We start from the raw sequence: 11,240 nt of genomic DNA on the forward strand, positions 1-11,240 counted from the left end.
TTAACTTTTCTGAGAATTAGTCAAATTAAATCTCGAAAAGTAAACGTGACAAATATTTTTTATATTAATATAACCTAATTTAGCTCCGAAAATTAATTATATTAACTCTTGAGAAGCGAAATGGAAGTAATGTAGTTCTGGGGCTTGAAAAGCCTTGAGAAAGAGTAAGTGGTCAAGTACGTATATCTGGGCCATAAATGACGCAACATGGATCCTATAGGGTGACGACACTTTTGTCTCTAAGTGGTTCTAGCTCCTAATATATTTTTCTGAATTAGGCAACAATTCTGTTAATTATATACACACTCAACAATATATATGGAACGTGTGAATATATGTAGAGGGACTGTTTATGTTATATGCATTGATATATAAATTTTTTACATCATCAGGCTAAATTAATTTATATTAGCAGTTAATTATTCAAGGGAAACCTAACATATAGCCTGAAAAATAAAATATATTATATCCAATTAAATTGCATCGATAGCATAATTTTTTTAAACTTTATTCGTGCATATAATTTAAATTCTAAATGTGTGTACTTCTTTTTCACTATCATATTACTCCCGTTTGGTTGATGTATATGTATTTTTTTTCATGATTAAATGTAGTTCCGTTATGTTAGGTGGTCTGCTTTCTAATTCCCTTTAAATACAAGGTCCCCTAACCCCATCATTAAGCCTTTCTAACTCCTCTTTTTCTCTCTCTACAAAGACATACACACAAAAACCATACTATAACTTAATTCATTGACGAACATATAGGTGTTTGTTTGAGAAATGAGGGGAGTAGAGAAGCCAAAACAAAAGCACAGGAGAGGATTGTGGTCTCCAGATGAAGACGAGAAACTCAAAAACTACATTCTTAACCATGGTCATGGCTGCTGGACCTCCCTCCCCATCAATGCTGGTTAGTTAGCTTTTTCTTTTTTAACAATTTTTCATAAAATGCCACACATTGTTACCCCTCCTAAATTGTGTGATCATCTAATGTAAACTAAAACTTACACTATTAGAGATAAGCACTTTTATTTGAGTTAATGGTCAAAAACACACTTGAATTGTGCACATTCTAGTGTACAACTCATCTAATGCATTCACAAACGACTTATAAGCATTGTAAATAATAGTTTTCATAAAAAAAATATTTTTTTTGAATGGCTTAATCTTTGTTTATCATTTTTTCGCGAATTTCACACGCCAACTATCAACTACTCCCTTTTCCTCCTGAACTATCAGCATCAAACACACCTCGAAGCTGGGAAAATTTTACTTTGGGCCTCACACAACCAACAATAATTGTGTGAGACTCCTTCTCAAATTGTGACAAGTGGAAAATGGTCCTACTGCATTAGTTTATCAGTGAAACTTTTCAATCGCAAGCCTTCTTTCTTCCCTGCAAAATTAAAACCACCTCTCTGTCAAATGCCAACCAAAGCCCCAACCATTATCCACCTTAGTTGATGTTTGCAAACTAAAAACTCCGAAACAATATGAAACTCCACGGATATTGCACTGAGTTTTCAAGATTATTCAAAAAGTTCGATTGAAACAATTAAAAATAAAGAAGAGTTAAAGTTGTTTGTACGTCCATAGCAAGAAAAGCATGAGAAGATGATCAAGTGCCAATTATGAAATCAAAAAATTAGAGAAAATTTCATTAACTATACATATAGAGTAATTTCATAATTTCTATGTATGTATAATCTTTCTCAAAAAACACTTTCTATGTATGTATAAATCTATATATACACAATATATTTTTATATTATTAACAAATAAAAAATCTGTAAATAAAAAGAAAAGAAATAGTTTAACTTTCTTTCTCTGTGATTCTGAATTATTGCCAAAAGGTATTGTTAGATATTTGACTCGTTTAAGGTTAAACTTGACTGGAGTTTTGCCGGGTGGAGGGTGGGGGTTTGAGGTGGAGGAGTTGTTGCAGAGAAAGGGAAAAAAGAATGGGCTTGTGGGTGAAATTTTAGTCCATTTTGGGGCCCACTGTTTCACTTATTAGTCCCTCATATAAGTATGACTTGTCATGTCTTACACATGATAAAATTTCTCTTGAATCTGTTATCAGCCAACTATTGGTTGTTAAAACTCTCTGTTATCATCATCTACATAGCTTCCATTGTATTTAATAAATAGATGGTGATAGTTCAAGTATGAAAAGAGAAAAAAGCGATAATTGCGGTGTAAACTCGCTGAATATTTTCATCCTAGTGCACATTTCTACGGTTACTAGTTTAAGGTGCATGGACATGTGAAAATTGAAACCATGATGTGTTAGCCTTTACTTCTTGTAATTGTCTTTTAACGAATGACTTCAATCAACCATTGAACAGATTTCCGAAGTTCCGAAGTGCAATGCATCTTGACTCGCGAAAGAAAAAGAATAAAAATGTTTTTTGATTGTATAATAGTGACCTTTGGAAGCCTCTGTCTTAAGATAATTTTAAAAAACAGAAACTGTACATTGGATTTTGACAAAGGTATGTCTCATTTATACGCGCTACTTGGGAATATTTTTTGTTGTGAACAACTGAACAAGTAGCAATAAGTCAACAAAGAAATAGAATTTTCTCTTATAATAACAGAAAGGGATTAGTTGATTAGTGTGTTAAGACTATCCAGGCCTATCCAGGCCAGTTCTAAAACCTGCATTACGAGTTGACATCTGTGGTGTTCCTTTTTAATAAAATTAACTTTTACAGGGTTACAAAGGACTGGAAAGAGTTGCAGATTGAGATGGATTAATTATTTAAGGCCAGGCCTAAAACGAGGGCCATTTAGCATACAAGAGCAGGAGACCATCCTGACCCTTCATGCCATCCTAGGCAACAAGTAAGAGATCACTTTGGTCCAATAAGATGAACTCATTATTAGTCCATCTTATACTACACCATATATGATTTTTTTTAACTCTTCTGAAATTTCAAGTAGTTGACTTCCCTTAATCTAAATAATCAAATACAAGTATTGGCAAATGATTCTTGAAAGTTGACTTTAAAATGTATGTAAATTTCATAAAATACCTACATACTTGGCCGGGTATAGTTAAAAACTTCTATGAAAGACTCTGTCTAAATTTTGACTACGTAAAATTTAGTCTACTGTGAACGAAAATCAATAATACTTAATTATTCTAGTATTTTCATTTCTTGGAGTTGGACATCAAACGATCTCAAGTTCCCTTTCTTTAACAACATCAGCCAATTGGTCATTTCACACTTAAGTAGGTCATTTCACACTTAAGTAGCCCAACTCCACCCAGGGGCGTCTCATCGATATTGGAGGCCTAAGACGAAACTCTAATGCGAGCCATTAACATAACTAAAGCATGCACGCACACACACATACACTCGTTAAATGATTTTCCTCGTTATAAAAAGTGTGATTAAGCTTAGGGTTTGATAACTAAAAAAAAATAGATTTTATGCATTTTTTTTGCCTATAACAGAGAAATATTATTTAAATCTCATTATTGTTATAGATGTATAACAACCATTTGCTCAAAAAGTTTCAAACCCAACGATACTGTTATAGAGAGTTATGACTGTATAGTAAAAAGTGGGCCCAAAAAGTAGAAGTATTTTTTAAAAATGCTGAATACATATGTTGTAGCCCCTTAAACTTACTCACTTTTTTTCATTTTGGCACCTCAACTCAACATGCAACCTATTGAACCCCTAATGTATTTGCAAAATGTATCTATTAAACCCTTCAAAAATTAAAAATAATTAATACATAATAAATATATACATAGGAAAAAGCGGGGCCCCCAAATTAATGGGTGCCTAATGCAATGGCCTTATTAGCCTAATGCTCAAGACGCCCCTGCTCCACCCATAACAAAACTGATCAAAACATAATTAAAAAGATTCTTTTTTGGGTTTGGTTGGTTAGAAATAAAAGAAAAGTTTTTGTTAGATTTATTTGATATTTAAACAAATTAAAAAGAACAAAACTTAACAAATGAAATAATATCTTGAGCTAGATTGATCGGATTACACTACAACAAAATATGCTTTTAGCGGGAATTAATTTGCGGCAATAACTTAATTGCCACTAATTATATTCTAGAACCAATTATTACCGGCAATACCAAACTTTAGCCCTAACAATAAAGCCGCTAAAGGCTTTAGCGACCTTGGATCTAATGACATTAACCAATTGCCGGTAAATGTTTTTGTGGCAATAACTATTGCCGTTAAAAGGAAAATATATTGTCACTAAAAGCCTCTTTTGGTGTAGTGTTATGATCCATTTTTAGCCCAAATGGTCATGTCCATCCTGATACCAAATAAACTTTAATTTGTGCGAGCTATGACCTAACCTGTTTAATGATCGATTTGTTTATTCCGCCCAAATTTTTCCAACTCCATCAAGTTGACACCTCTAATTAAATGAGATGTAACTAGCTCAAAAGACAGATTGAAGGAAATTAAAGTAAGAGATCAAGGAAGGAAAATCTTGTAATTCACAGACTAGCAGATAAATGTTTGGATTTAGTTTGATGCTTGCGTCAGCGTCAAGATAGGTTGTCTAAATCAGATCCCCTTGGAGTGCGGCCCTTTCCGGACCCTATGTGAACGTGAGATGATTCGTGCACCGAGCTGTCCTTTTATTTAGTTTACCTTTAGAATTTAAAAAATGTTAGTTATTCATTTATGTTGAGGTCCATTATCTAACAAGGTTATGTATAAACAGGTGGTCTCAGATAGCACAGCATTTGCCTGGAAGGACAGATAATGAAGTAAAGAACCACTGGCACTCTTATCTAAAGAAAAGAGTTCCCAAAAAGGAAGAAAATATAAATGGAGTATCTTCTCCTTCCTCCAAAAACTCTAGTTTGGACTCCTTTGCAGACATGATAGAAGGTTCATTATTATTAGCAGATACAGATCAACCTGATATTCTAAAAGAACCTCCCAAAAGCAATTTACCTAAAGTATTATTCGCCGAGTGGCTTTCCTTAGATCAATTTAATGATCAAAATTCAGGGAATTCCAAGAATAACTTTGGCTACAATAATTCAGAGTTCCAAGATGCTTTCATGCATGATTTATTTATGAGTGAAGGGGTTAACAATGAAATAGTAGATGATATGTTTCAAGCACAACTCAAGTTTGAAGATCAGATGTCTCCGGATGGACTTGAAGAATTGTTATCGATCTGGTGAATTCAACGTAAATAGTGATGTGATCAATGTCCATATGAGTCATTTATATAATCAGCTTTAGGTATGAACAACTTCTTATTGTTAGTGGTAAATAGTTTGAATGTAATAAAGTAGAACATTAAGAACCATCAGTGTACTTATGTCCTGTTTTCTTCATAGTGATAAGAGCTCGAGTGAGTTACTCAGCCACTTTACCTTTACATGTTAGCATAGATGCCATTTCTTTTCTTGTCTCCATGTTTGTAAAAAGTCTAGAATCATTCTATCTGTAATAAAAAGAGAAATGGGACTTAGTGGCCCTTGAGTATCATGGCGTGCGTCTATCTTTGGGACAATTTAGTGTATTACAATGTGTATGATTTAACCTTGCGAAATGATGTGATTTTTAGGATTTTAAAAGGTTCACCTATGGTGACATCATTTGACTACCACATTATCTTATAGTACTGCGTTGAACAAACTGGGAAAGAATAAGAACATTGGATTGAGGCCACTTTAAGTCCAATCTACTCTTTTTTTTTTTTTTTTTTTTTTTTTTTTTTTGAGATGTACACAAATGATACCAAGTCCTTTAATAGTGTATTCAGCGCAATAAACTGAGTTGAAAGTAGCAGAATTATATTAGACACTGTCTTTTGGTTGAAAAAAAACAAGAAGCTATAGATCTCATATGATGCTCCATCAATTGATGGAGCTACAAAATTTAAGCTCTTCACACTGTTAAGAGTGTCCCACGTTGAGGCAGATCCAAGATTTAGATTTTATGGGTTTAATCTTAAGAATTTTAGTATTGAACTCATTATATTTTAAAAGTTATGAGTTCATAGCTACTATATATACAATTTTAATAATTTTTTACACATAAATTTATACTCCGTGTCGAAAGTTGAACCCCCACTTAATAGGCCTGATCCACCCCTGGACTCCCACGTTGGTTGAGGAAATGAGATGTTGTCTTCTTATATGATTTGGATTGCACTGTTGCAGTGTTCCTTCCTTTTTTATGTACCGTTTATACTAGACTGGTGAAGGTTTGAGGGATGGAGGTGGAAGAGGGAAGTTTTTAACGGGATCTGAACGTCGCACCTCATGGTGTAGGATTGAGTTGCAACCAGTACATAATTGAAATTTATGGATTCTTCTACATGAAGCTATTCTATCAAAGGGTACAAACAAACGTACAAACTAGAGATTGGTTAAAAGAAAGAGGCTTCATAGAAACTTCCTCTCATTGAGAACAAAGATACATTCCATTCCTTCATATTTCCTTGTTTATAAAGTTGGTACTTAAGCTTCTGGCTATACTAATTCCCAAGCCTTGTCAAATTCTTTTAAATTCTCAACTCTCTGCAATGTTCTCCTTGCTCTCTTTATTCTTTTTCATTGATCAAGCATTAAAAATTTTCAGATGGGCTGCCATAGCCTCCCAAATACCAAGAGAAACGGATAATGAGCACATAATCAGCCTTCGCAATAAGGGATTCATAGTGACTAATTTCGGAACTTTTGAATAAAGAGGCTTCTTTTGAAGTTGGCCACATTGCTAACATTGTAGGTCTCTTTCAATATTTTTCAATACAATTCCAGAGTTAATTTTTTGTATACCCTCGAATACATTGTTATGCTCTCATAATAACAGAACCAATTGATTCTACAAGGTGCAGTGTTTTTAGGTCCTGTTTTCTTCATAGTGACAAGAGCTTGCCATTTTACCCTCGTGTACTAGCATAGATATTGCCATTTCTTTTCTTGTCTCCGTGTTTGTACAATGTCTAGAATCATTACATCTATAATAAAATGAGACATGAGACTTGGTGGCCCTAGAATAGCAGGCAGAAGATGGGACTAGTACAATAGCAATTAAAAACGCTAGACCAACTTGATAGAGTATCACGGCGTGCCTCTATCTCTGGGACAATTAAAGATTTTACGTGTATGATTTAAACTTTGAACGTGATTTTTAGGATGTTTAAAGGTTCAACAATGTGACATTTGACTACCAAGCATATTAATTGTTTGTATACATGTGAATGAATCTGTAAATCTCATCTATAAAGGACATATTTTGTAGAATACTAAATCTGATGAAGCTTTATGGTCTCTCTCTCTCTCTCTCTCTCTCTCTCTCTCTCTATATATATATATATATATATATATATATATTCTTTTAAATTTCTGCAGCAAACCTTGTAAGGAATAATAGAGTGCCAGCTTTCTTGGGTAGGATGTATTATATTGGCAAGCAACGTCTCGATATTCAATGAGATTTGAACCTTGCACCTCAATATGGTGTAGGATCGAGTTGCGACCAGCACAAAGTTTGAGATTTAGGGATTGTTCAAAATGAAGCTATTCTGTGAAAGGGTACAAACTAGAGACTAGTCTAAAGTCAGAGGCTTCATAGAAACTTCCTCTCAATCAGAGCAAAGATACATTCCCTTTTCCTTGTCAAATTTTTGTAAACAGTCACTCTCTGCAGTGTTCTCCTTGATCTCTTTCTTATTTTTCATTGACAAAGCATTAAGAATATTCAGATAGGCTGTCATAGCCTCCGAATTACCAAGAAAACAGACAATGAGAGAAAAGAAATTCTGGAACACACATCTAAAGAAGCGCTTCTACATCATTGGTCTCTACCATCAGAAGCACCAGCACCTTCATAAGAAGCTTGATATGAAATCCCAGTTTCCACCTTTCGTAATCATTTCAAGAGGGTTTCTCATCTTGCTTTGTTAATGTATATATCAAGGTTTACTTGATTCTATTAGTATATCTTATTCTGTATAGTTCCTTGTTCTCTTGTTTTTGCTGGAACATATGGTCAGACGAGTACTTTAAAATTACATAGATGTAGATAAAAATATGACCTACTGATGTCTGAAGCCGTTCTCAACAGAATATGAGACTGCTTTGAAGCACTCAACCCCACATAAATTGCCATAAAGAAACATTCTACTGCAGCTGTATCTTTCTGCAGTAATTAACTTTTTCCACATAAATGATCAATGAAGGCAATGTTTTTACCCAAAAAAAATAATCCTGCAGTAATTGGGATCACAATGAGCAAAAATCAGCCTTTGTAACAAGGGATTCATAGTGACTTAAGTTCAAACTATAAAGAGGTTCTTTTGGAGTTGGGCTCATTGCTAACATGGAAGGTCTGTTTCAAGCTTTTTCAATACAATTCCAGGTTAATTTTCTCCAGGTGATATATACACTCAAATTACATTGTTATGCACTCGTAATAACGAAAACAATTGATTCAACAAGGCATAATCACACGATGTTTCTAATGCAAATAAATTCCCAATCCACAAACTTCACTGTACAACTTTAATATAACCAGTGATGCAGATCTGGTATTTTCCACTTCAAAAACATCCGAAGAGTGGTTTCTTTGGAGTAGTATTAGTGGCATGGCATTTTGCTGCAATCTCCTCTGCGGTAAGAAGTTCTTCTCCACGTTTAGCTTCAGTCATCGCTCTTTTTTCTTCTGCTGACTTGTGGAGTAGAGCAATCTTGTTTTTCATTTTCTCAATGTACTCTGCCTTCTTCTTCAACAACTTTTCCTGCTCACAAGGTTAAATGAGGACATCTTCTCAAGAAAGATAGTAGAAGATGAGTTTACAATACTAGGATATGGTTATTGAAGCATCAATACATATGACTCGTACCAGCTAATATCAAACAGAACCATCAAATAAAAAGGAAAGTGAACCACTATACATGATTAGTCTAACAGGACTATTTGTCGAGAACCCTGAAAATTATTTCCCGGAAGTTTTACTCAAGCATCTAGCATTTCTTCTCACTGAAGAACAGGAAATATGCGGATGTTAGACACTAAAAGAATATTATTGAACTAAGACAAGCAAACAGAACACTTGTGGTATTATGAGATCTCTGTGACTTATAATAACAAAATCACCAGAGGATGTAACTATTGTAACTTGTTAGACTATGGCACATAGCAAAATAGAAGAATGACTTCTCACCTCAGTCTTTTTTAGCTCAGCCTCCAAGCTTGCTTTCTTGCTGTTCTCCCATGCAAGAATTTCAGACACCTTTTTCTGAGCTCTGTCAACAAAGGAAAAACAGACTCAAATTACCAACATCTCTTGTAATTTGGCTAAAAAAATTGTAATTTTTGGTCTCAAACTTTACTCATTACTGAGTATAGAACTACCATAACAAAGCAGATGCATGCAGCTCTCAAATTAGTTGCAGGGCTTCTCAAAGAACAGATTCCGGAAATATATAACAGTGTTCCGCAAAAAATTACAGACAATCTGCAACTCACACTCCATAGTTGAGAAAATATTGCAACATACAAATGGATTGAGCAAGATAGGTAAGCATATAAACTGCCAAGATCATCTTAACGGCAATTCATACTCCCTTAAATCATGTACACATAATTGAATGAATTCTAGTTTCACTCCCTTCGTATCCATCAAGAACTAAGGAGCAAAGCCCAGGAAAACATCAATGTTTGAATGTCCAAATGACAAAACCAAGTGAAAAACGGCCATACAATTGATAATAGCTGATAAAATGGCTTCAAGACAAGTAATTTATATCACTGTAATCCACAAAAATCGTCAATTGAGGCATGTCGAATTCAATGTTCAATCAGTTCCCTTTCTAAGTTAAACCAACAAATTATACTTGTAATTCTAGGACCTCAGCATTTATGAGAATGTGCAGTTTCAAAACATACTTGTTTTCAGCTTTTGATTTCTCACTTTCTTCCCATGCTTTGATTAGCGACAATCTCTTCTCCGTCGTTAATCGTGAAAGAGTTGCATCTGAAGATTATATATACTAATTAGCTTCCATTAAGTTGTTGAGTGATTGAGGAGAAAAAAATTGGAACACAATAAAACAATACCTCTGTCAACAGATCCCCTTTTCTCAACAACAGGTACTATAGCTTCTGCCAAAGTCATCAAATTTGCACAAAGAAGTTAGAAAAAGACTATACTGAACTCTAAGTCAGTATAGACTATAGACTTTGGAAAATACCCATAAAATATTAGCTCTAGAAACAGATAGTGAACTCCACTAATACAGCTGAGGGAGTAGACCTTTTAGGCTATTACTTAAAACATGGAAAAACTGTAAAATTCCGTGTCCATAAGAATCAAAAATCTCCCTATATTTTTTAAATTTCGTGTCCAGTCAAACTAAAGACACTTAAAATGCGACGGAGGGAGTACTATTTTTTATTTCCAAAAAAATTAAAGATTCTATATCCAAATTCACACATAACATTAGTTAATTTGACCCTGGTAATCCAAATCAAGACAGTCTCTTTGGGATGGAGGAACAGGAATTAATTCAGTCAGATAAAACAGCGAAACAGAAAACACAGAGACAAAGATTAAGTAGATACTAGTTTCGGGTTCGACGATGGCAAGAGCTTTGGAATCATCAGGCTTGTCATCCACTTGTTCAGAAGGAGGTACAGTTGATAATACTATGGCTTTCTCATCACCACTCTCCACTTTCTTGGCTTCTTCTTCCCCCATAGCCTATACCCGATTACAGAAAAAGAACCAAAAATTATGGTATCAAAAGAATCGGAAGAGAGTGAGGTTGAAAGTAGTTGAAATAACTGTCGCCTTAGAAAAAGGAGAAGCCTAACTATATAGTACATAGGTATAGAGGAGAGAGATGACATATACTATAGCTTAGTTGGATTATGATTTGTACAGTCTTGTAAAGGACCCCATTTTGTGAGCTGTCACACGTCATTATTCCTCACAAACTTTGCAAAATATATAATTCATGATAGACACAGTAGTTGGCCTAACTATAATGAAACGAGACAGAATGTCAAATTCAACTTTAAACATGATTGGTCCTCCCTGATATTTTTGCGAGGAACCAAAATGCCCCAAAAAAACCATGTGGAATCAAAGTACCCCAATAAAAAAAAAAGTGACAAAAGTACTTTTAGTGTAGTAATTTACTGCGCTAAAGCAGTTCACGGAGAAGAGCGTTAAGCTTAACAAATATTTTCTTGCGTTATAGAAACGATTAAAAATAAA

The 11,240-nt window shown here is 34.3% G+C and overlaps 2 protein-coding genes and 1 long non-coding RNA gene across 3 annotated transcripts; 2 read left to right on the forward strand and 1 right to left on the reverse strand.

Annotated features, from left to right (window-relative positions):
• The first annotated feature begins 703 nt into the window (after positions 1–703).
• On the forward strand, positions 704–5,494 carry LOC132041902 (transcription factor LAF1-like). The gene is given in 4 exon segments (XM_059432581.1): positions 704–912; positions 2,720–2,849; positions 4,716–5,169; positions 5,171–5,494. Coding segments are annotated over 4 exon segments (792 nt in total). The 5' UTR covers positions 704–782; the 3' UTR covers positions 5,249–5,494.
• Positions 5,495–6,513: 1,019 nt separating this feature from the next.
• Positions 6,514–8,529, forward strand: LOC132041896 (uncharacterized). Its single transcript, XR_009411276.1, has 2 exons — positions 6,514–6,775; positions 8,378–8,529. It is a non-coding gene; the product is annotated as an uncharacterized LOC132041896 (long non-coding RNA).
• LOC132041895 (remorin-like) lies at positions 8,335–10,915 on the reverse strand. The gene is made up of 5 exons (XM_059432574.1): positions 10,583–10,915; positions 10,079–10,123; positions 9,908–9,995; positions 9,183–9,264; positions 8,335–8,756 (listed from the first exon to the last, which is right to left on the reverse strand). The coding sequence occupies exons 1-5, from the start codon at positions 10,716–10,718 to the stop codon at positions 8,559–8,561; spliced, it is 549 nt and encodes a 182-aa protein (XP_059288557.1). The 5' UTR covers positions 10,719–10,915; the 3' UTR covers positions 8,335–8,558.
• Between the last annotated feature and the right edge of the window lie 325 nt (positions 10,916–11,240).

The sequence above is a fragment of the Lycium ferocissimum genome, unplaced genomic scaffold, assembly GCF_029784015.1.
Source record: "Lycium ferocissimum isolate CSIRO_LF1 unplaced genomic scaffold, AGI_CSIRO_Lferr_CH_V1 ctg122, whole genome shotgun sequence".
NCBI classification, from domain to species: domain Eukaryota; kingdom Viridiplantae; phylum Streptophyta; class Magnoliopsida; order Solanales; family Solanaceae; genus Lycium; species Lycium ferocissimum.

What these genes read in the sequence shown, in the direction of transcription:
- LOC132041895 (XM_059432574.1), bottom strand. Translation starts at nt 10,718, where the DNA reads ATGGGGGAAGAAGAAGCCAAGAAAGTGGAGAGTGGTGATGAGAAAGCC. An exon ending in CATCGTCGAACCCGAAACTA is followed by an intron (nt 10,124 to 10,582) that starts GTATCTACTTAA and finishes TGACTTTGGCAG; the next exon opens with AAGCTATAGTACCTGTTGTT. An exon ending in AAGGGGATCTGTTGACAGAG is followed by an intron (nt 9,996 to 10,078) that starts GTATTGTTTTAT and finishes TATAATCTTCAG; the next exon opens with ATGCAACTCTTTCACGATTA.